The 24,064-nt window shown below is 39.6% G+C and overlaps 1 protein-coding gene across 8 annotated transcripts; it reads left to right on the forward strand.

Annotated features, from left to right (window-relative positions):
• Positions 1-33: 33 nt before the first annotated feature.
• Tial1 (TIA1 cytotoxic granule associated RNA binding protein like 1) lies at positions 34-23,511 on the forward strand. 8 transcript variants are annotated; one of them, XM_037210029.1, is made up of 13 exons: positions 209-739; positions 3,235-3,296; positions 7,334-7,430; positions 14,255-14,404; positions 14,637-14,691; positions 14,826-14,913; positions 16,784-16,859; positions 17,636-17,744; positions 18,506-18,601; positions 18,702-18,786; positions 18,989-19,112; positions 19,446-19,585; positions 20,735-23,511. In XM_037210029.1, exons 3-13 carry the CDS (start codon positions 7,419-7,421, stop codon positions 20,859-20,861), a joined length of 1,062 nt encoding a protein of 353 aa, XP_037065924.1. In that variant the 5' UTR covers positions 209-739; positions 3,235-3,296; positions 7,334-7,418; the 3' UTR covers positions 20,862-23,511. The 8 variants fall into 8 exon arrangements, with proteins under 8 accessions (XP_028741500.1, XP_028741494.1, XP_037065924.1 ...); XM_037210030.1 differs by having other exon boundaries at positions 213-739; positions 14,306-14,404; XM_028885670.2 differs by lacking the exon at positions 3,235-3,296 and adding an exon at positions 16,261-16,328 and having other exon boundaries at positions 219-739.
• The last annotated feature ends 553 nt before the right edge of the window (positions 23,512-24,064 follow it).

A 24,064-nucleotide genomic window follows, 5' to 3' on the forward strand; every position in this document is an offset into this window, starting at 1 on the left:
GGGCGGTCCCCGGCGCGAGGCACTCTGGGATTTGTAGTTTACTTCCCGGACAGCTCCTCTCTCGTTTCGGCCGCCCGCCTTTTAATCCTCGCTCTCTCCCGGCACACCGACTGCATTATCAAGGCACTTCCTCACGTACGACTACACTACCCAGAAATCTCTCCTTCGCGCTCGGGCAGGCTCTCGGTCTTCCTTGGACTACAGTTCCCAGAAGGCCACTGGCGGAGGGCTTCCCCCGCTTTCCCGGGACCACAGTTCCCAGAGACTTGACTTCGCGGCTTTTCTCTCTGTGTTCTGTCTCTCTTGGAGCTGGCTAGGCCAGTGGGCCCACGGCGACGACGTGGTTTGGCGTGTCCAGTGTCAGGGTGTACTCTTCTGCGAGTTTTCTGTTCTTTCAGCCACTTTTGACGGACAGGCCGTCGCAGCTGGCCTGAGCAGTGACCTGGCGGGCCGCGCCTGCGCCCTGCCGCGTTTCCTGCCTGGCTGGTGGCGGCGGCCATTTTGTTCGTTCTCCTCCTCCTCCTGCTCCTCCTGGTTGGAGCTCAGTGTCCGGAGCGGGCTGGGGGGAGCGGACCGGAGAGCTGGGCTCAGTACCTTTTCCTCTGTCCCCAGCCGGAGCCCGGAGCCCCCCTCCCCTTCCTTCCCACCCCCTCCCCTCCCCAACCCTGCCCTCCCCCTTGTCCCGGGATCACTCCGTCGCACCCACCATGATGGAAGACGACGGACAGCCCCGGACTCTGTGAGTACCCGAGACCGGGGGTGCCAGGCACCGAGCTGCCCGGGCACGCGGGATGCTGAGGGAGGGAGCGGGAGACTGGGACCCGAAGCCGGGAGCCCGGCATCGAGGTGGCGCGCTGCGAAGTGCATTCCTCCTCTGTCCCCCTTTCCTAGAGAAGGAAGCCCTCCCTTCCCCCGCGAACATAGTTAACTTCGTAGGGTCTGGGGCTCGGCTCGACCTCTCCCTCCCGAACCCTCCTTTCCACACTCTTCCGAGACTGGGCTTGTGCACGGCTGAGGCTGTCAGACCCGGGAGAGCCCCGGTGTTCCCTGTGCTTTGGGGGCTCCGGGCTGAGCCGGGCGCTGTGGGTCTCTACGGGGGCAGGGCTTGGCGGGGGTGGGACCTCTGCTGCATCCTTGGGCTTAGGCACTCCGGCTCAGTCCACGTCCTCAGCCGTCCACGTCCTCAGCCTCTGTCGCCCCGGGTCCTTTTCCCTAAGCCGACAACTCTTGAACCGGAGGAGCCCCTTGTCCCTTTCTGCCCCACGTGCCCCACGCTGTCAGAAACACTCGCTCAGCGCCCTCTGCTTTTGAAATGCCAAAGAGATTGCTTTTTGCCGCCGTGCACCACCTCTGTCCCTTGGATAACGAAGTTTACTTTGAGCGCTCACTACGCCACACTGACAACCAGTTAAACTCCTTTCGCTCAGTTGGTGATGCCGCTTCCTAATCGGTTTGTGCGTCAGGACCATCAGAGTTCGATAAAAGGATGTCTTCTCCCGCTATTTGATGCGTGTCTTTTGGGTGCTTTTTTTTTTTTCCCGCGGTCTAGCTGTTGTATTTCACCTGATGCCCAATCTAATGAATGAATTGCATCTTCCAACCGCTTAATTGGCGTTTCCCTTCCTTTCCCAATGCAGAATGATGACTCAGCGTCTGTATTCCTTTCCAAATAGTGTGGCACTCTTTTTTTTTTTTTTTCCTTCGTCTGAGTAATTTCCAATTCATTGTTTAAAGTGAGCACCTTGGGTTTTCCCAGCCGCTCCAGGCCTACTACTCCTGCCTGGAGTAAGTACGTACACAGTCAGCCTGCTGCATTGTCTCTCTTGCCTCCATCTGCCTGGTATTGATTGATATGATATGATGATCAGAGTCCACTTGGCTGGGTTAGTTGATGGGGAAAGTACTTTTTGGGGAATGGACGACGGTGAACGGACACTGAGGACCTCTGACTAGCTTCTCAGAGCTTCATTCTTACCACAGACAATATGTTCAGTAAATAGTCAATGTTGACTACCTCCCCCCGCTCCCCCATTTTTTAAGCATCGTTTATACTTTCCATTCTTATTTCTCTTAACATGTTGTTTGGAAAATTTGAAGAACATCCTAACATATCATACCCCTGAATGAAAAATTTGGTAGTAAAATTTTTTGTGTGTGTTTTTTTTCATTTCTGTCTTCCCAGAAAAAAGATAATTGAGACAAAACTTGAAATTTGTTCTTCAACGTTTGTTTAAGCCAAGGCTTGGTATTTAATAGTTAGCAGTGTGTAATTAGATAGAAGCATCTGGGAAAGCTAGACTTAAGGCCTAGCAAGCCTACGTTCAAGGAAGATGGCAGTTACATTGTATCTAAAATACCTGACATGTCATCACTGCGTCAGAATAGCTACTGGATAATTGGTAAATTCTCATGTCTCATTTACTGCATCTATTTGTTCCTTAGGGCTTTCTTAGCATGGGTCTGTTACATAGTGTGCCTTTTCCCCCTTTTATTCCTGTAAATTGTCTTTGCATCCACTGTCAGGTCTTCTCCTCTCGACCAGAGCTAAATTTTATTATTTCATACATTTACCATCTTGGATCTTTCTGGGTTTTTTTTTGTTTGTTTGTTTTATTTTGTTTTTTGTTTTCCCTGAAACACATTTCAGGTGTCTGTGTTTGATATCTCAAACTGTGATGTGTACATATGAGTGAATAAACATCTTAAGCTCTGTTGTTCCTGTATGTCAGTATGTGTTTATTATGTCTTCCTTTTCCCACTTTTCTCCATGGGAAGTCGTGGTGGGTTTTGTTTTGTTTTTAAATACAAGGACTGTACTGCTCCCTAAGGTCTTAACCCTTCCTGCACTTAGTTCACTCCTTGGACCATAAGAGGTACTTAGTATTTTCAAGTTGTACTTCTTTGGTTAAATTAGTATTAAGCATTATTTTTAAAAGTTCTGATTGACTTAAATTAAAGGTGGACATTGTTATACTTACTGAAGTTTGATGATTTATCTATCTATCTATCATTAGTGTGTAAACCTAATGTAAAGTCTTGACATCAAAGCAAATGTTTAATAGGATTTGATTTTGTTTATGAAGAGCCTATATTTTGCATTTTGCATTGTGATCTATGGATTAGGTTTCTCAAGTGGCTATTATGTTTTAAAACAATGTATTTTCAATAAAGTTTTATCTTAACGTGTTTACTTTAAGATGCCTGTGTGTTACTAGTAAGGTTCTCTTCCTGCAGACACACACAAGCTAAGACATATGGTTCTATCTTCAGAAAACAATATGGTGTTTATAGCCTAGGTAGGTCTTTAAATATTCATTATCTACAGTATGACTAATTTATTTGATGATATTTAAAGTGGTATAGAATTGCCTTGATGTTGAGTCTGAAATCTTATTTGCCATATACTTGCTTTAAAGGTCTGTTTTCTGATGTTCCTCATTTTCATTTGGTATTTATTTTGGGGTATTATGTAGTAGTGATCTTAAAACCAAACAATGAGATGACAATGTGAGATACTGGTGTTTGAAGTAGACCAGCCTTGTAGGACATGTTTCAGTCTTGGGTTGGGTCTTTGCAGTGCAGTGATTTCATCTGTGGCGTCTGAGCCCACAGTGTGTCACTAAATTATTATAGCGATCAATTGTAGTTTATTTGGTGTACAGAAACCCTAGAAATTGTGCGACCAGGATAAACCATACTGTTCAATGCCGTCCGTTAAGGCTATGTATTCTTCCTTGATACTCAGTAAAGAGGAGGAACTAGACCTTGACTTAGAGTATATTCTGAACATCTGTGAACAAAGCAGAAGAAAACAATGTAAGACCTCATAGACTTGCCTCCACCATTGACTTAGCTATATTGTGGCTATAATCAAGCTGGTTCAACTTGGTCACCTTTGTTCCTTTAAAGCTTGTATGGGTCCATCCTTTAGAGGTCCTCGGTCAGGTTAGTTACCCTGTGCTATGGTGCCTTTCTTCAACTTTGCCTCCTTCCTAAAATCAAGTAGTGACAGCTTGTACAGGCCTTTAGAGGGCTGTTGAGGGTTATTGTTGAATATCTCCTTTTGTATAGGAACTTGTTAAGAATAATTGAAAAACTACAACTACCTTTATGGAAATTTCGCCCTACAGTATTTTGTATAAAAGTGCTGGTAATTTCAGCCTTGGTGGGGTTACTTTTCAGAGTGAGAGCACGGTCAGTGGGAAGCTGTCATTAGCTTTCTGCAGGGCATGGTGTTCTTAATTTCTGCCCAGTTGGACATAGGAAGTAGTTCACTGGCAATGTGAACTTCTGCCTGCTGTGAAACTGCCAAGTTTTCTAGTCTCCATTGGATCTTAGACCCAACGTTAGGGATAAAGATACCATTTCAGTTATTAATGCTTCAGTCCCTACAGTTCCTGTTCTTAGAAGACAAAATAGACTGTAAGGTATGCATTTTCCTTATTTTTTCCTTGAGTTAATTGTTTTGGGATTCTTAAGTGTTTTCTTAAGTGAAGCCATTTGTCTTCATCTGTGTTTTGTACATGTTCCTCGGGTAAAAATTGCATATTTAAAAACTTGGAACTTTAGAATATACTCACTACTAAGCTGAAGCAGAAGGTGAAGTATAGAAAATATTGTTTGAAAGAAACATATCAAATTCAGTAAGCTCCGAAAGATGATGCTTACTAGGTTCAATGTTGAATTTTGTCTTAAATACCTTTGTTAGAATTATTCTGGGGTGGATTATGTTTTGATAATGTAAAAGGCACAGTATACTACAGTATTTTTGAGAATATAAATTGTGCCACTGTTAGATACATAAATTACAGAACTTTGAGTAGAAAAGTCAGTCTAAAATTAGATAAATGTAGGTGAAATTTTATACTGAATTGTGTCTTTTTCATCTTGACAAACTAAAATGTTCCCTGTGTTACAGAAGGCTTTGTATGTTTTTAAAATTGAGTCTGCTGCTTTAGGAGTTAACTCTTAGAACTATTTGAAAAATAGGATATCTTAGCACTGGACTTTTCTATGAATATTTCATGGCATTCTAAACTGGAATGTTAACAGTTTTTAATCTTTGACAGTGCTGGATATGGAAATTAATTATAGACATCAATGTGCCTCTGGAACCTAGGAGTTCCCTGACTGATTGGAAATGGGTTGACTTAGAGTGAAAGTCTTGTTAAAAACAAAAACAGTTTTATTGTGACTTCGCTTAAACATCAATACAAACTTAAAACTGTTTAAATCATTGAAATTTTGCTATAGTAAAATGATGTTCTATTGTTTATTTTTGTTACTGGCCAGCTTTACTCTTAAAAAAAATCACTGCTTTCCTTTGCCCTCTGTGGACTAGCCTGGGCAGATGAACCTAGTGTTTAGAAAATCATGATCACTTGCTCATTTTCTTTTTCTTTTTTTCCAAGACAGGGTTTCTCTGTGTAGCTTTGCGCCTTTCCTGGAGCTCACTTGGTAGCCCAGGCTGGCCTCGAACTCACAGAGATCCACCTGGCTCTGCCTCCCGAGTGCTGGGATTAAAGGTGTGCGCCACCACCGCCCGGCCGATCATTTTCTTTATACTGGGTCTCTTAGAAAAGGAAGTTATTCCATGGTTACAGGCTCATAAAGTCCCTGTGAGTGAAAAGGGGCAAACAGTTACTTATGGCTAACTCATAATCCTTTAACTGTTTGCTACTGCTGGAAAAAAAATTACTGTATGGCCCACAGTGGGTCAGCTCCATTTAATTATAGGGAAAGATGGCATACTGGACCTAAACCAGTTTGTCAGCTGGCTTATTCTTTTTTTTTTTTTTGGTTTTTCGAGACAGGGTTTCTCTGTGTAGCTTTGTGCCTTTCCTGGAACTCACTTTGGAGACCAGGCTAGCCTCGAACTCACAGAGATCCGCCTGCCTCTGCCTCCTGAGTGCTGGGATTAAAGGTGTGCGCCACCACCGCCCGGCTGGCTTATTCTTTTATTTCAGTAGCACTGGACTTGTATTTCAGCCTTAGAACATGTATCCTGAGGTTATTGGTAATCACTGCTGTGAGGTTCTTACCTAAGCTGGGAAGTTGCTACTCATTTTTTTTCCTGTTATTTTTTGTTTGTTTCATTTTTAATTTTGTGTGTGTGTGTGTGTGTGTGTGTGTGTGTGTCCCTGTGTGCATTACATGTGTATACATGTGGGTACACAGGTGCTGGAGGAGGCTAGAAGATGGTATTGGATCCCCTGGACCTGGAGTTATAGTCAGTTGTGAGCTGCCAGACCTGGGTGCTGGGAACTGAACTGTGTCCTCTACAAGAACAGCAAGCATGCTCTCAGTGGCTGGGCCACCTCTCCAGCCCCAGTTCCTACCCATTCTTAACCAGTCATTTTAGGTTTTTCTTAAACCTTAACTTTGTCCAGCCCTTCTTCTTTTAGCATGTTTCATTTGAAAGCTTTGTGTGTATTTAACGGGGCAACTGTTGCAAGCCTTATTTGGTCTTAGCACTATTTTATGATGTTATATTGTGGTCAGAAAAGTAAAATGGTGTCCTTTTACTTCCCAGAAGAAACTGTGTCACATTTTACAAGTAATGTTTTGGCTTATGAAGTGGTTCATGAGAAATGAACATTTAATGTGTTATTTGTTGAGAATCAGAAAGACTTTGGCAACTTATTGAGATAAGTTAAATCCATAGTGTAAGACATAAATCAAGTTGTATAAGACATAAACCAAGGTGGTCATCTCTTGGGGGTTAGGTGGTGATTTTTCTTTTTTCTCATTAAAAATTTTTATCAGGAAAAAAAACCCCTGAAACCTTTAAATATCCAGTCAAAAGTATATTTGGGTCTATCTTAATTTTTCTCTGAATTTCTAAAGAACTCTTCTTGAATTTCTTTTGTTTGTTATCTAAAGATAGTTTTGTTGATGCTGATAGGAAGTTTCAGTTCTTCGGTTCCATTGTTCTTAAAGCAGTGAAGATGTGCCATCACTAACAGTCTTCTTTAGCCCAAACTGGAGCAGACCCTAGCTCCTCTACCCCACCCACCCTCTGCTTTGCTAGGACAACGTGACTCTCATTCTCTTTTTTGACCATGTCATTCTTTTGGTTGGCAGTGTTAGGATGAGCCCACTAACAACTACTGTCTAGTATTAATTCATCATCTAGATGTTTCAGTATTCAATATTTGTTATATTTATATTACAAATGATTCTGAAGTTGAAAATATAGCTATCATAGGCTTAACTGGATAAAATTTATCATAGACAGAAACTTGAAGTAAAAGATAATGAATTAAATAAACACATTAGAGCTGTAACTAAAGAAACATTGCTGATAATGTTTTTCTCTCTCTCTCTCATTTAGATACGTAGGTAACCTCTCCAGAGATGTGACAGAAGTCCTTATACTCCAGTTATTCAGTCAGATCGGACCCTGTAAAAGCTGTAAAATGATAACAGAGGTAAGATCTTCGGTTAGGAGTGTCCTCCGCTGCCTGATGTTGAACATTTGTAGATGATGCACGAGTTGATTGATACCATTTAAAACTTCATTTTAATTTAAGCCTCAAATTATTCTGTGGGAGAAATTCATGTTTGTGGTATTGACTTAATCCGTTGATTTGGCCAGTAAGCTAGGTGAGGAGGCAAAGACCCTGCATTGTTACTGCATAGTCCTTCATGTAGTTAACGTCAGGTGATCTGCTTATAAATAGCCGTCTGGGAAAGATGTAAGATGATGGTATCTCACATACTCCAGTGCAAATGCTGAGAACTCAGTCTACATTTCAAGTTCAGGGACTGGTAAGTGTTGAAGTCAACCTTCGGTTATTATGTGCATAGGGGAGCAGCATGCATCTTATGTGTCTTTAGTAAATACTAAGGTCTGAACAACATAGGAATTTAAACTGTTATAATCATTTTATTTGGACTAGGGATGTAGCTCAGTGGTAGAACATGTACTTATAATATGAAAGGCCCTGGGTTCAACCCCTAGTACCAAAATAAAATCCAAAAGTTTTGTCTTATTTTCAAAGAAAAATTTTTACTTTGCTCAGTTAAGACTCTAGTTGTACCTAGTGATGCATGTGTCAGTTACTCTTTTCTTCCTTTCTGCTTATTTATCAAATTTTTTTGACTACTCTGTACTAGATACTATGGTAAGTGCTAAGAATCCAGTGATGAATAAGAGAATTCCTGGCCCCATAAGATTTTACAGGCTTGTAGGGGACTGAAGTCAACACTCACATAGGATATAGACTTAAGTGCTAGGGGATCAGATAGCTTAAGCTGCTGTGGGAACATGAGGAGAATATCCATTGTGGTTATGGGTCATGGGAAGTATCTACCAGGAGTCAGAGCACAGACTAAAGGATAATGGATACTCTCCTATAGTGGAGTCTGAGGAAGAAGGATATGGAGAGAAGAATGTTGATGGATCCTATGGCAGAACAGGAATGTCTGTGAAAAAGAAAAACCAGACATCTGTTTCCTGTTAGAATTGTATTCAGTAGATGCATAGGTGGAATTAGTCAGAGATGCTAGTGGGTGAGGAAGCAAGAGTCTTTGAAACTGGTGTTCTAGTGTAGAACTATGGAAATCTGTGAAAAGCATTGGTCTTTCTATCGTTACCTTTTATTCTGGTATGAATTTTCCCTTCTTTTCATTCCTAACTTTGATTGTACATTTATTCTTTCATTAATGGGAAATACATTTTTCATGGGCACTATTGAAGGCACTGTGAACATAATGGAGAAGTAAATGAAGTTCCAGAAGAATAGAGATAAGAGCCATGGAGAGAATAAGTGTTCTATGGTGACCAAGTGGCCGATGAGGCTAAGACTACATGTAAGGGAAGATGTCACTTCTCTTAGTCTAGGCAGGAATATCAAGATGGTACCATCTGTGTTAAAGACTGGAGTAGAGGAAAAGCCAATAGCAAAGGCTTCAACTTGGTACAGAGGATGGCTGGAGTCTAGTGGGTGGTAAAGGGTGGTGGTGGGGTCAGAGTCTAACAAGGTAGGCGAGAGTCATAGTAACAGGACAGTGTGGGCCATGGCAGAGTTGGCATTGGAGTGCCACAACATTGGGGAGATTTAGCCAGGGAGAAGACAGGGTTTGATTTTGTTTTGTTTTCTCAAGACAGGGTTTCTCTGTGTAGCTTTGGAGCCTGTCCTGGATCTCACCCCATAGACCAGGCTGGCCTTGAACTCATAGAGATCCGCCTGGCTCTGCCTCCTGAGTGCTGGGATTAAAGGTGTGCGCTACCACAGCCTGGCGTTTAATTTGTATTTTTAAAATAGTTTTGTGTGGAGGATTGTGGGGTACAAGAGCAGTGGAAAAACCAGGCAGATTTACTGTGCTGGTCTATATAGAGATGATAGATTGTTGAGTTTGAGTGGTGGTGAAGAAAGACCGTAGAGAAATTGGGAGTTTCTGTTTTGGAGGTGAGAGCAATAGGAGTAGAGTGTCTATAGGAGACAGGGGTTCAAGATTCTTGTCAGTGCAGTTGTGCGGGTGTTAACATGCTACTTGCTAAAGTGGGAATGACTGAGAAAGGCACAGGACGGCTGGCGGCGTGGTGGCAGTCAAGATTTCTGTTTTGGCAGTGTTAAATTTAAGATACACTTTGACTCTACAAATGGAGGCAGTTGGAAATGAGTTGGAATTGTGGAGAGATCAGTGCTGAAGTGTACAGTAATTTGAAGCCATAGTCCTAGGTGAGATCCCTAGAGAGGGGTGGCAGAAGAGGGCAGGGGCTGAGGTCTGAGGCCTGCAGCTTGGAAGAGCTCAGTCAGAGTGAAGGAGGGACAGGCAGCCTTCTGAAACATCCTCCAGTGAGGAAGTGGGGTGCCAGATATGGTAGGGCACCAGCAGAAGAGAACGTTTGGAGGAGGGAGGATGGTAGTCAGCTATTTTGGGTGTGGAAGAGCAGAAAAGAGATGAGGTGGCGGAGAGTCACTGGTGAGTTCATGTGCAGGCTCAGTGACTGGGTCGGCTGGGGTGGCAGTGGACTTGAGTGACTTCAGGATGCAGAGGGTGGAGGAAGTGGAAAGAGTCTCTAGAACTTTTTTGAGAGACACTTGATAAATATTTAACAAATATTTTAAAAGTCTGTGTATACAGACATTTAAGGAATAGAACTTTTTACAACTTAACCATGTCTTATAGTTCCTAGATTTGAACTTGTAAATAGTTTAAAAATCTCTTGTTTTTCTGTTTTGACATTTATGTCATCCAACAATGGTGACCAGACTAATTAAGGTAAGGACTCAGCTGATTGTTAGAGTGTTGCTTGGCAGTGGCCTAGGTAGGACCTTTCTAAAGGACGTGAACTACAGGAAGGAGCACCTAACATCTGGACAGCTTCCTTTATAAACCTGATTGTGGTATATAAGGAATCCTGTTCTTAGCTGAGTGGTGGTGGCACATACTTGGAGGCAGAGGCAGGAGGATCTCTGGGTTGGAGGCCAACCTGGCCTAACAAGCGAGTTCCAGGACAGTCAGGGCTACATACAGAGAAACCCTGCCTCAAAAAACCAAATAAATAAATAAATCCCACAAAAAGAATCCTGTTCTTTATTTTATGATTTCTTTTTATTTGATCTTTATTGTTGAAATGTGTCTTGCTATGTAGCCCTGAAACTTACCATGCTGGCCTTGAACATGATATCCTTGAGTGCTGGGGTTGCAGACCTGGGTGGCCACATCTACCTGTTTTGATTTTTTTAAAAAATTTATTAGATGTTATCATAGATTCTAGTTTTCATAATATAACGATATACAATATATATGTGTATATATACATATAAAATCTCTTAATTTTAAGACAGAGGGGTTTTTTTTGTTTTTGTTTTTTGGTTTTTCAAGACAGGGTGTCTCTGTGTAACAGTCCTGGCTGTCTTGGAACTCACTTTGTAGACCAGGCTGGCCTCAAACTCACTGAGATCCACCTGCCCCTGCCTCCCGAGTGCTGGATTAAAGGTGTGCGCCACCACCGCCCAGCAACATTAAAGGTTTTTAACATTTGACAGTTCAGTTGGGGTTTGACTTAAGTTTTAAAACATGAATCAAACAATGTGAGATAAATATTTAAATACAGTAATCTTCCCTTACCTCTGATCAACTTCAGTTCAAAATGGAAATGGAAAATTTCACAAGAGAACAATTTAGAAGTTTGGTTTTTGTTTTTGAGATAGAGTCTCTCTATATATCCCTGACTATTCTGGAACTTGCTATGTGAGCCAGACAGACCTCAAACTTGCAGAGATCCACCTGCTTCTGCCTCCTGAGTGCTGAGATTAAAGGCGTGTACCCCCACATCCAGCCCAATTCAAAAATTTTAAGATGCAGATCTGAGTGGTGTGGTGAAATCCCTCCCTTAGTGTCCACAATGAGATACAAAGTGTTTCTGTGTCCAGCATACTCAGCTTGTGTGTGCTACCCAGCCATTAGTCACTTAGTGACTGTCATCAGATGACCAAAGCAGCTCTTTAGTACTCATGTTCCAGTAACTTGAAGTTAATAATGGCCTCAGTGTGGAGTAATGCTGATCATCCAGAAATCCCAAAGATAAGACAGAAAGTGCTTCCTTTAAGTGATAGGTGAAAATTCTGAAGTTAGTAAGAAAAGAAAACTACATGCTGAGTTGGTGAAGATTAGCAATAGGAGAGAATCTTCTGTGAAAGTGCCAAACATAAAAAAAAAAAAATTTAATCCTAGTTTTACTGTCCTAAAACTCCACTTAGCATAGCATGTGCTGGCAACAGTGTGTTAAAGATGGATAGGCATGCCTGGCCAGCCGGAGTCACGTGGTGAGACCTTGTCTCAAAAACAAACAAGCAAACAAAAGATGGAACAGGCATTATAAGAAAAACAGTATAGCAGGGTGGTGGTGGCACATGCCAACCTGGTCCAGGGTTACACAGAGAAACCCTAACTTCAAAAACCAAAAAAAAAAAGAAAAAGAAAAAGAAAAAACAGTATATTATAGATTTCAGGCATCCATTGGGATCTTAGAACTTTACCCCACAGATGAAAGTCACTGTACACAACCCACACAGTATGAAAATATCAATATGAAGATACAAGAGCTGGTCTGCTGCTGGTTAGATGAAATTGCTATTACTGTGCATGAATATACTAGTTTCCTAAAATCTGTCATGGTTTTATATTATTTATTGAGATAGGATCTCACTATATAGCCCTGGCTGTCCTGGAACTGCTATGTAGACTAGGCTGACTTTAAACTTGAACTGAGATCCACCTGCCTCTGTCTCTCCATTGCAGGGCTTTAAATGTATGTTCCACCAATCCTGGTCCAGGATAGTTTTTGGTGGTTTGTTTTTGTGGTCTGCCAATCTTTAGTGAACGTGTCTGGTAAACATTCACTCTTTCACAGAAGAAACTTGGTTTGGAGTCTTTGCTCTACCTTTCTCTTGTCATGTGGGTATGAGAATAGGGTTTTGTATGACAGCCCCTAACTTTCTTTTCATTGCTAATGATCCTCTCCCCCACCCCCACCCCCAAAGAAATGCCTCTGGGTGCTGCGTCTTTCGTTTTTTGTTTTGATTTTCAAGACAGGGTTTCTCTGTGCAGCCCTGGCTGTCCTAGAACTCTCTGTAGACCAGGCTGTCCTCGAACTCACAGAGATCTGCCTGCCTCTGCCTCCCTAGTGCTGGGATTAAAGGTGTGCACCACCACTGCCTGGCTGGTTGCTACATCTTTTTGGATTTTTCTACAGAAATTTTCTGGGATGAAAAACATTGGTTGTTGAAAAGATCTCTATTTTATCTGGCATTTCTCTTCCTAGTAATTGCACATAGAGCATATAGTCCATGTTATTCTCTTAGGACATTTTACATTAAATAGTGTTGAACGTTTTTTAACATGACATAAAGAGCTGCTGGCCAGTATAGGTTTCAGTTTTATAAAAATATATCCATTTTTTAGGTAGCTGTTATTTCTTAGCATCCTTATTAGCTATGTATTTGCCAACAAATGAAGTTTTTTGTTTTTTGTTTTTTTATCTTGGTGTTTTGTGGTGCAGAGTTGTAGCTTTGCCCTGGGTTTACTAAATATTTATTTAGTTACTTGATTTTAAGATGCTGGGTAGCAAACCCAGGCCCTAACACATGCTGGGCAATCTTGCTCTACCACTGAGCTGTACCACCATGCTAGGATATGTGAACACACTTTCAGCAATTATGTTCTAGATCACTAGTGTAGTTACTGGACACTGGAAGACATATTCAAAATATCCTCGATCTCCAGTATGTGTGTGTACATATGCTGGCTTTAAATTTGCAGTCTTCTGATCCTCCTCTTCCTCTGCTTCCCAAGTGCTAGAGTTTTAGCTGTGTGTAATCATGTGTAGCTGTCATGTCTGTTTTGGAAGATGGAGAACTCATTTCAGTAACTAATTACAAATCTTGAATTTTTCAATTTTTATTCTTTCTTTCCTCTTCTAGACAAGGAATACATTATATCCAATCTGTGTAGCAATACAAAATGTTGTAAATTGTAGTAGTTACCACCCTAGTTTTGATTAGAGGTAAAATTAACTCATTTCTATATATTTTGTTGGTTTGTTTTTTGAGACAGTCTGTTTAGCCCTAGCTGTTCTGGAACTCTCTATGTAGACCATGGCTGGCCTCAAAGTCACAGATCCGCCTGCCTCTGCCTCCCGAGTGCTAGGATTAAAGATGTGTACTATCATGCCCAGCTGCATTTTTATTTTGTATTTTTTCCCTTCTAAGTCTGGAATATAGTATATGAAGGATTGTAATATATAAATAGAAATCAGCCTTTCAAAATAATGTTGGAGCTAGGTGGCGGTGGTGGCGGTGTCGCCGCACGCACACACCTTTAATCCTTTAGCACTTGGGAAGCAGAGGCAGGCAGGTCTCTGAGTTCGAGGCTAGCGTGCTCTACATAGTGAGTTCCAGGACAGCCAGAGCTACACAGAGAAACTGTGTCTTGAAAAAACAAAACCTAATAGTAAGAATAATGTTGGAAGAAAAGAGCAGCAATAAGAAACAGTCCTCACTAAGCCTGAGGTAGGTTTAGGGCTAGTTAAAGGTTCTGTCTTACTAAACATACTTTGCCAGACTTGCCTATTTTAATTCTCACAGTCATGATTCTTTTCTACTAATGTGGCTCTGCTTGAATACAACAGTATTCTGAGGTTCAGCTTAAGTCTTAAGTGTTAGGCTTTCATAAGCTTATACAATCTCACCTTGTGCATTCCTAGCTGTCAGTAATGTTTTTTCCTGGATTTTCTTCTCAGCAACCCGATAGCAGAAGGGTCAACTCTTCTGTTGGATTTTCTGTTTTGCAGCATACAAGCAATGACCCATATTGCTTTGTGGAATTTTATGAACACAGAGATGCAGCTGCTGCATTAGCTGCTATGAATGGGAGAAAAATTTTGGGAAAGGTAAGTTAATGGGATGATGGCATCCAGTAAATGTATATGTTTGCATGTTAAATCAGTCTGTATTCTTTCTTAGTGGGATTTAAAATACACAATCGGCTACCGAGTGATCTCTATTCAGCCTAGTGCCTTTACACAAATAATCCAACTTGATAAATGATTTATTAAGTGGTAAGTGTTAACAGTTCATAATGACATGCCTAATAATTGTATTAAATGTAATCTTTGTTTTTAGGAGGTCAAAGTAAACTGGGCAACAACACCAAGTAGCCAGAAAAAAGACACTTCCAGTAAGTACTCCTGCAGCATTTCACTGTGGAAGCGTAAGTTAGCCGGGCAGCATTACCAGCTTACCTGAGGTTTTGTCCTCCTTTAGTGTTGCCTGATTTCTTAAGTATTTGATTACCAAATGCTTTGATTTCAGATCACTTCCATGTGTTTGTTGGGGATTTGAGTCCAGAAATTACAACAGAAGATATCAAATCGGCATTTGCCCCCTTTGGTAAAATATCGTAAGTATCATAATCAATGTCGGATTCAGTAGTGATAGGCAACACTGTACAGTTAACTTGTAGTAGAATCAAGGTTTTCTTTCTCTAGTTAGTGTGTTTTTCTTTGGTTTGTACTTTTCTTGTTTTGGTTTGTTTTGTTTTTTGAGTAGATGTTGTTGCAAATGTTGATGTCATTTCAGTGTTTGGGGTCTTGTTTTCAGATAATCCTGTGTATAATATGTTTTAAAATTTTAAGTGATTCTGTTGGTTATATTTAAAGCAAATATTTGGATGTTAAAACTTCCAGCTTTTTGTCAAATGTTTTTAAATCTTAATGATTATGAATATTGGGTTAATTAAAAACTAAGTTATTTATATTGTGTATTTAACTTTTACCAGAGTTTATAAGTGGGGGGGAGGGGTTCTAGGCAAATCCTTGAGTATATTATGGTTAAATTGGAAATGTTCATGTTTAAATATAATGATAAGTGTATTTTGATATTTAGCTTTGAGAAAAAGTGATACTATTGCAATATTAAAATGTTTTTTTTTTCTAGATAATAAACATGGGATTAATTTGACTTTTGTTAGTGATAATTCATTCTGTTAGGGAGGGGACAAATATGGGTTGGATTTTTTTTTTAATATATATGCTCAAATTTTGTTATTTGATTAAATATATTGGGAAATTAAAAGTGGTTGCAAGTTTTGTAAAATGTCAGTTTATCTTTGATTAAAATTAATTTATTATATATTTGTCAATTTAAATTAATTGTATGACTACAGAAATGTTTTAAGAACAACAACTTTTTTATTAACTTATATAACTTGTTGTTCTATAGATTTATTTTATTTGTTAATTAAAGAACATTTAATTCTTAATTTTCTGTTTTGATATTTGCTTTGCTTTTTAATCTAAATGTGGTAAGTAGTACTGTTGTAAAATTAGTATAAAATGATACAGGTTGCTGTTTTTGATCTTTATTTATACCTGAGACCTGCAGTTTTTCTACAGTCCAAGTCACAATTAAAAGTAATAGCATTCTGGTTATTTTGCAGAATTGCTCATAAGAATGGACAGGATCTTGAAGGCTAACTGCAAGGAACTGTGCACACTGGAACTCAGTTGTAGATTTTTTTTCTCATTTCTATTTATTCTTATTATACATTATTTATATATACATATTTTAGTATTTACATTTTAACATTCTATATTCAGTGGAGTTCTATATTTCCAATCATTTTAACTTACTCACTAAAATTTCTGTGTAAATTTGTTGTTTTCGTACTGGTGTGCTTAGCGTTGTTGTTAGTTTTTTATTCTCCTTTCTTAAATTTCTGAAAATGTCAATTTTTCAAAATTTACAGCTGCCCAAACTCCAAAATGATGATAGAGAATTGACCAAGAAAAATAAAGAAATCTGTTAACAGGCCATGTATGCCTTTTTAATTCCTATTTTTTCCTCTTTTTCAATTTTTTAATATTTCATATATTTTGTATCACTAGGCAGAAGACATTTAACTATTTAGATATTGCATGGTAAAGTAGTTAGCATTGTTGCAGTAATTTATAGACTCAGTAAATCTTAGAGGACACTAGCAAATAGAATATTAGAAAAGGAAATTTGTTCCTATTAATCTTCAGATTTGAGTATCTAGTTAGAAAGCACAGGTTATATGATTAGGTTGCATGTTTATTACATGTTTTTGTCCTACTGCTTTTTTCTAACAGGTAAAGAAGCATTAGGGAGAGTTCAGGGATGGCTGTAGTTAATTAGGGCTAACTGGAGTTTATTTAAAATGCTCACAATACAGTGTGTGTGGTTCCTTTTAGTTTTTAATTCTGAGGGTGACTTTTACTTCCCTCATTTAGCTGTGCTTCTTTTCACAGGGATGCCCGGGTAGTTAAAGACATGGCAACTGGAAAGTCCAAAGGCTATGGTTTTGTATCTTTTTATAACAAACTGGTACGTCTTTTTCAGTTAACTCAATTAAAAATCCTCTATTCTCTATTTAGTTGCTTCATTAAAAGTAATGATTGAAACTTAATGTGCTTGAATGTTAACTTAGAAATATAACTTGAATTAATAATAGAAAATAATTATTTCATTAACTTGAAAATATCTAGAAAAGGCTATGGTGATAGCACAATGAAGGAAGATTATTGAAATGCATTTGTGCGTTGGTAAAGGCAGAGTGAATTAGAAGTAAAACCTAAAATCAATAGAAGTGAACCAATATGAGAATTATGTTCAATATTAATAAGGAAAATCTCTATTTTAATCGTTTCATCAAAACCATATTTTCATAACAAATATTGTTACAGCAATTATGTATTTATGTTAGCTTCTTTTTACATTTTCTTTAGCGAGTATTATATTACCATAACATTAAGGCACTTAAAAATGACCTTGTAAGATTTCTGTTTTTCTTTTTACTCATTTGTGTGTATTGGAGAAAAATGATTTTTGGGTGATGAATGGGATTATCTTCTTTTCTTTATATTAATGAAACATAGTTCTTAAATCTAAACGTTATATTGGTATTTTGAAACCCGTAAGTAAAAAGCAGCTTTATGGTTCAAGTTGTTTTATTGGTAACATCTTTGTGTTTTGTGGACTCACAGATGATGAGATGTATTGGATTTAGCAGTGCCAGTTTTCCTTTTGTCTTACTGTGTCTTCTGTATCTGTTTTTGTTTCTGATTGCTCTTCCTGTCTGTCTTCTTCTTTTTTCTCCAAAGGATGCAGAAAATGCAATTGTGCATATGGGGGGTCAGTGGTTGGGAGGTCGACAGATCAGAACCAATTGGGCCACACGTAAACCTCCTGCCCCTAAAAGTACACAAGAAAGTAAGTTAATCTGCATGTATGTTGCAAGTATAGATTGTGATCACACCATGTAACATTATGTCTTAATTTCATAATATTTAATTTAGTGTAAGTTTTACCTTGAATCTCATTATATGAACTTTAGATATGAGTTCCTTTGGGGTAAGAACCAACGGTTTATTTAGAGATGAGATCTATATTTAAGGCTGAGGCAATAGCTGAGCTGGTAGGAGTGCTTCTGCTTGCGTAACATTCATGAGGCCCTGAGTTTGGTTTTCAGCATCATATAAAGCAGGTATAGAGGCTCATGGCTATAATCCCAGCACCTTGGGAGTGGAGAAACAGAAGTTCAAAGTCCTCTTCAGCATCATAGTGAGTTCGAGCCTAACCTGGGATACCTGAAACCCCACCCCCAATCTATTGAGTGATAGCATGGAGAAAACTATTTTGTTCCTTTTACTGGGACGTATCTTAACTGTATGTAGCGCTTAACTGGGAGTGGTAGTGCACGCCTTTAATCCCAGTACTCAGGAGGCAGAGGCCAGCCTAGTCCACATAGTTCCAGGATAGCCAGGGCTACATAGAGAGATCCTGCCTCAAAAAACCAAAAAAATAAAATTTTAGAAGTGGTATATTAGAACAAAAGATGTGTGTGGTGCTGGGGATTGAGTGTGGGCCCTTGCCCATGTTAGGCAAACGTTCTGCCACAGAGCTTCAACGTCAGCTCAGAACCAGTTGTGTAACGCTGTCTAACAGTCCGGACTGTGTGTCTTCTCCTATAGCTAACACTAAGCAGTTGAGATTCGAAGATGTAGTAAACCAGTCAAGTCCAAAAAATTGCACTGTGTACTGTGGAGGAATTGCTTCTGGGCTGACAGGTACAGTATTTAGTTCAAAATCACCTTCATCACTCTTAGTAGAAATTTCAGGGTTAGCATGAGCTTTAAATATTTTCTTTGTATATTTTTCTTTGTATAGATCAGCTTATGAGACAAACATTTTCACCATTTGGACAAATTATGGAAATTAGAGTTTTTCCTGAGAAGGGCTATTCATTTGTCAGGTAATATTCCAAGTGTAATATCATTACTCGTACATCTGCTTTAGTCCTTTCACTTACATATTGGATCCTTACTACATGTCAGTTTACCTACATACTGTGATTTAAGAAAATGCCAACTGAAAGGTGTTAACCCATGAGTTCTATATTATTTGCCCAAGTTCTTAAAGGATGAAGACAAAGCCTCATTTTTTTTTTCTCCTAGATTTTCAACTCATGAAAGTGCAGCCCATGCCATTGTTTCTGTGAATGGTACTACAATCGAAGGACATGTGGTTAAATGCTATTGGGGTAAAGAATCTCCTGATATGACTAAAAACTTCCAACAGGTAATTCCATTTTTCTTGGCACTTTTTAAGGTTTCCGTCTTACATACCTACATAGGAGCTTTGGAAATTGTAAACTAGACAGTAAAATGAAGCATATAGCTGCTTTCAGTTGATTGTGTAAATGCTATTTCAAAATTGTTGTGCGTATTAACTGAATCTTAATACTTTCTTTCCGCAGGTGTCACCACCCCAATAAACTTAGCCAATGATAAATAACAGAGTCCTATTCACATAAGGGTGCTTACTTAGTTTTTCTCTTCCTTCTCTCCCACTCTTTCTTCACATCCGGTGTTTCTTTTTTGTCCCCTGAAACAGTACTTTGCTCTCTCCTAGGTTGACTACAGTCAGTGGGGCCAGTGGAGCCAAGTGTATGGAAACCCACAGCAGTATGGGCAGTATATGGCTAATGGGTGGCAAGTGCCTCCCTATGGAGTATATGGGCAGCCATGGAACCAACAAGGATTTGGAGTAGAGTGAGTTGTTTTGGTTATTCCATTGTAGAAACAGATGAGCTTTTGGGGAAAGAGAAATCTGTGCTCTCCTAGGGGTGAGAGTCTTCTGAAAGGATGTTATGTAAAGGCATTTGGGTTATAGATGTTATGTAACAAATCTCAGGAAATATAATTTGTAACACTTCATTACAGAGATGGGGACGCAGTCTAACTTCTCTAAGCAGCTGGTAGAGCGACTCATTTGTAGTAGTAGCGCTTTCGTTTAATCTTATGTGTATAGAGGGTCTTTGTCTAGATATGCTCAGAAAGAGGTTTTTGTGTGTGTTTGGCCTATAGAAGATACCTTGGGAACCTGTATGACATAGTGCAGTTTGCTTGGTGTGATGTTGGTAGAGCTTCAGTTTTTCCTCTAGGCTGAGCTAGACCTTTATTTTCACAGGTTTATTGAGAATACTGCAGGAGTCAAGGGCTATAACAAGAGTACTGCCTCCTAAGTTATTTATTTTAATAAGACAGGGTTTCATTCTAGCCCAAGGTGGCCTAGATCTCACTTACTCACAGCAGTCCTGTCCCAGCCCTCCAGGTACTGGGACGCAGATAGGAGGCCTTATACCTGGCTCACTTATGATTACTGTTATTACTATTATACTTACTATATCTTTATTTTTGAGATAGGGTCTCTCTGTGTAGCCCTGGCTGTCCTGGATGTTTGTTTTCTGAGACAGTCTCACTAGAACTCTAAGCCCTGGTTGGCCTATAACTCTATATAGACCAGGCTGGCCTCAAATTCACAAAGTCCACCTGCTTCGGCCTCCCAAGCACTGGGATTAAAGATGTGCACCACCATGCCAGCCCTCATTTATATTTATTTTTTAAAAACCAGCTTTTAGGTGGTCTGCAGACTTGAGGTAAGGTGTGATTATCTTAACAAAGCTGGACTGGAGTGTAAGGCACCACATCGAATAAACAAGGCCCTGGGTGTGATCCCCACACAGCATGAAAGTACAAAACAGTGAAAAGCTATAAGATTTAATGGTGATGTATGTACTGTTTGTTGTAGATTTGTGGTTTATCTTTGTGTTCTGTGATTAGACTGCCTGGTTTTGTATAGCTGTGTAGATTTTCTTTTTCTTGTGTTTGCTGAAGATTTTTCCCCCACTTTCTTCCAAGTCAATCACCTTCTGCTGCTTGGATGGGTGGATTTGGTGCTCAGCCTCCTCAAGGACAAGCTCCTCCTCCTGTAATACCTCCTCCAAATCAAGCTGGGTATGGAATGGCAAGCTTCCCAACACAGTGAGCTGGGACTCTAAACACAGTTGTAACTCACCATAAGCTGCAGTTTCCTGTGACATTCTGAAGACATGAAAAGTAAACATCGGAAAGTGAAAATATTTATTTTAAAAATTGAAATGTTTGGAACCTTTAGCACAGCTTTGCTTGGTGAAGGACACGTGTCTTCTAGTTCTGCCTTTTTAAGGTTTTGTTCATGATGGATATGAACATGATTTTTCTTTGTGTACAAAACAAAAATAAAGTCAATAAAGACAATTCTGACTATAAATTTTGATATAATAGGAGAAATGGGTAATATGTTTTGATTCTTAGACACTATTCCGTTTTTATCTTGCTGTTCAGTATTTTAACTCACTGTGTTTTTAAAAGTGCAAAAAAGGGAGTATCGTAAAACTGAGAATCACATCAGTTCGTCCTGAATTCTGATACTCCCCTCCCATCCCTGAGGTGGACCACATTGAAGTCAGCAGCAGGAAAAGTGTGATTTCAGAAGAAATACATGATATGGGAATCGCTGTGGAAGAAATACTTATTTCTCTCTCTGTTAAAGAAACTGAAGCCAGACTGGAAGCTTGCAGCCTAAATAAGGAACAGCGTCTTGAGCGAATGTTGGTGGTCCACAGTAATACATATTTTTAAAACTTTCAAAGTGTTGGTTTTCAAAAATGTAGTATATTACATTTCATTTGGGGGGAAATTCCAAGTATGGTGTTTATATTAAAGTCAGACAGTCATACTTGTCTTTTACATGGAGTTCAAATGATAAACATTGTAAATATTGAATAACTACAGTGTTTCAAAAGCATGCTTCAACATAGAAGTAGCAGCAATGTAATTATTCGAGGTGACAAGTAACACAGTCTCACTGCAGCTGACTGCAGTGCCCAGTAACAATGTTTAAGGGACATTTCAAGTTGGCCATGTAAAATTAAAATGACACAAATGACTACACAGAAGAAGCCTTAATTTAATTTCATACAATCTTTGATGCATTAGTGTATTCTAAATTGTAAGTGGAAGTAAGTTAGATTTGGGCTTTTTCCCCCCCCCCTTTATTTGGTACAAAATACTTTGATTAAAACCCAGTGAAATGATTTCAAGGTTCCTATAAAGTTGTATAGCACAATTTTTTTTTAAAAAATCTTGGGATGTTTTTAAAAATTAGATACATTTTGCCCAAGATTTTTTTTAAACAAGATTGCTAAAATATCTTATTTAGACAGCTTGATGTACCAATTTATAATTGGATATTCAATTTAAGTCCTACACAAAGTTGTGACTTTTATTCCTAATTTGTTCCTTTTCCCTGTGGGGAGTGTGTGGGTGACAAGCCTGAACAGGCCTGAGTTGTATGTGTGCAGTTTGTAAATGAATCTGTTGGGAAGATGCGGGAGTTGGGGTGTGCTCCCGCAGCATCTTTCAGTCTGTGTGGATACAGTCTGCCTCATAGTTCTATAACACAGGAGTGTCAAGTAGGTACAGTCCTGTGTGCTTCAGTTGTGACAGCTAGGGGTGCAGATGTCCTGGCAGTGCACTAACCTGTTGGCCCGTGCGTGCGCAAGAGCGAACAGCCCCTAACAGTTCCGTGGGGGGGGGGGGGGGGAGATGCAGCTGGTGTCCCAGCTCAGCCATTGGAGTCTAAAGATTAAGATAATGTGGTTTTATATATTGATGACCACAAAAATCCAGGTGTTTATTTCCTCCTTCACTTAGGAATACAGCCAAATGTATTTAGTATAAAAATTTACAGGGTCTGAAGTTTATTTTTTAACCAAAATCTTATGTACTTTAGTTTTTTTTTAAAACCACAATGGCCCTGTGTTATACTCATTTATCACTAAATATACCCCTCTCGCTTTTGATCATCCTACCTTTGGGGGATGTTCTGGAAAAGGTACTTTATATTTTATAAGAAGAAAACAAGACGCTGTATTCTGCCCCTGAGTTAAGATTTTCATTAACCGTTGTGAAACTCAAACATCCTAAAGATTTTCTAAGTTGATAAATTGATGAGAGCTTATTAAATTAAATTTTCAGTTTGCCTTTTTTTCCTCTGCCAGTAAATGAAGTGGCTTATTGAGATAACCAATGGCTAACTCTAGCTGTAGTCTTTTCTGTTATATAGTCTATGATTTAGTAAAATTATCCAGAGTAGTTACATTGCCATTACAGTGAGCATGTGACTGACATGTCTTTTGTCTTAATTTGGATGAGAAAAGAAGGTTTCCTGATAAGTCAGTCACAGTCACGTCACAGCACATAGTTTTAAGATAGAAAGGGACACGTCCAAACGAAGTGCACCATTTCAGAGAGTACAGAGATGATGCTAACACGGTTCAGACTGTCTTCTCCTCGGATTGGAGTCCGTGCCGTCTCAGTCCACTTTAAGCCTAAGAACTGTTGCCTTTTCCTTCCTGTGTTCATTAAGAACAGCAGAGACTCTTTGGCATGCAAGGAAATGTCTCTTCATAGTTTCTTGAGATTTATCTTGGTGTGTTTCTGCCTGCCATGTCTGTGCTTGAACCCTTTCTACCCACATTCCCCCGGTGCCAGTCCGTCTGGTCTTTATGTGTGCCGGCAGTGAGAGGCCCGCCAAAGCCAAAGCTGTAAACCACAGTTGAAGTAAGTCTGTCAATAAAGACGAGACTATGTAAGTGGCTTTTTCTTATTGTTGTTCATTGTGTAACTCTTCCAGGCTGCCGCGAGATAAGCAGTTTGCTTTTCTCAGCAAGGAGTAAGACATACCTACAGTCCCAGGATTTGGATTGTTTGTGTTAATTAAAATTCAAGCTCTGAATATGGAGGGACAGGAATTTGTATCCGTGGGGTCAGTAAGGACTCAGTTACATAGACACAACACAGTACATAAATAGGGTTCCCAGACTCTCCTCCAGCTACTGGGCCCAAGGGATCTTCCTGGTACAGTCTCTGGAATAGCTGGGACTGCATGTGTATACCACTGTGCCTGGTTTGCTTGGAAAATTCACAAAATAATTAAAGCTAGTGCATCTGGATAGCTGTTAGAACACATGGGTGATCCTGTCTGGAAAGGAATGGCTTCTGCTCAAGGGCGTCACTGAACTTGAAGCCGGGCTCTGCTTGCCTATGAACCTCACTTTGACTTTTATTCATTCTTTTCACTGAGAGGAGTTTTGCAAAATTTCTGGTCATTAAGTGCCACTGTAGAATTGACATTTTAAAGATAAA

The sequence above is a fragment of the Peromyscus leucopus genome, chromosome 1 (genome assembly GCF_004664715.2).
Source record: "Peromyscus leucopus breed LL Stock chromosome 1, UCI_PerLeu_2.1, whole genome shotgun sequence".
In the NCBI taxonomy this organism is placed as follows: Eukaryota; Metazoa; Chordata; class Mammalia; order Rodentia; family Cricetidae; genus Peromyscus; species Peromyscus leucopus.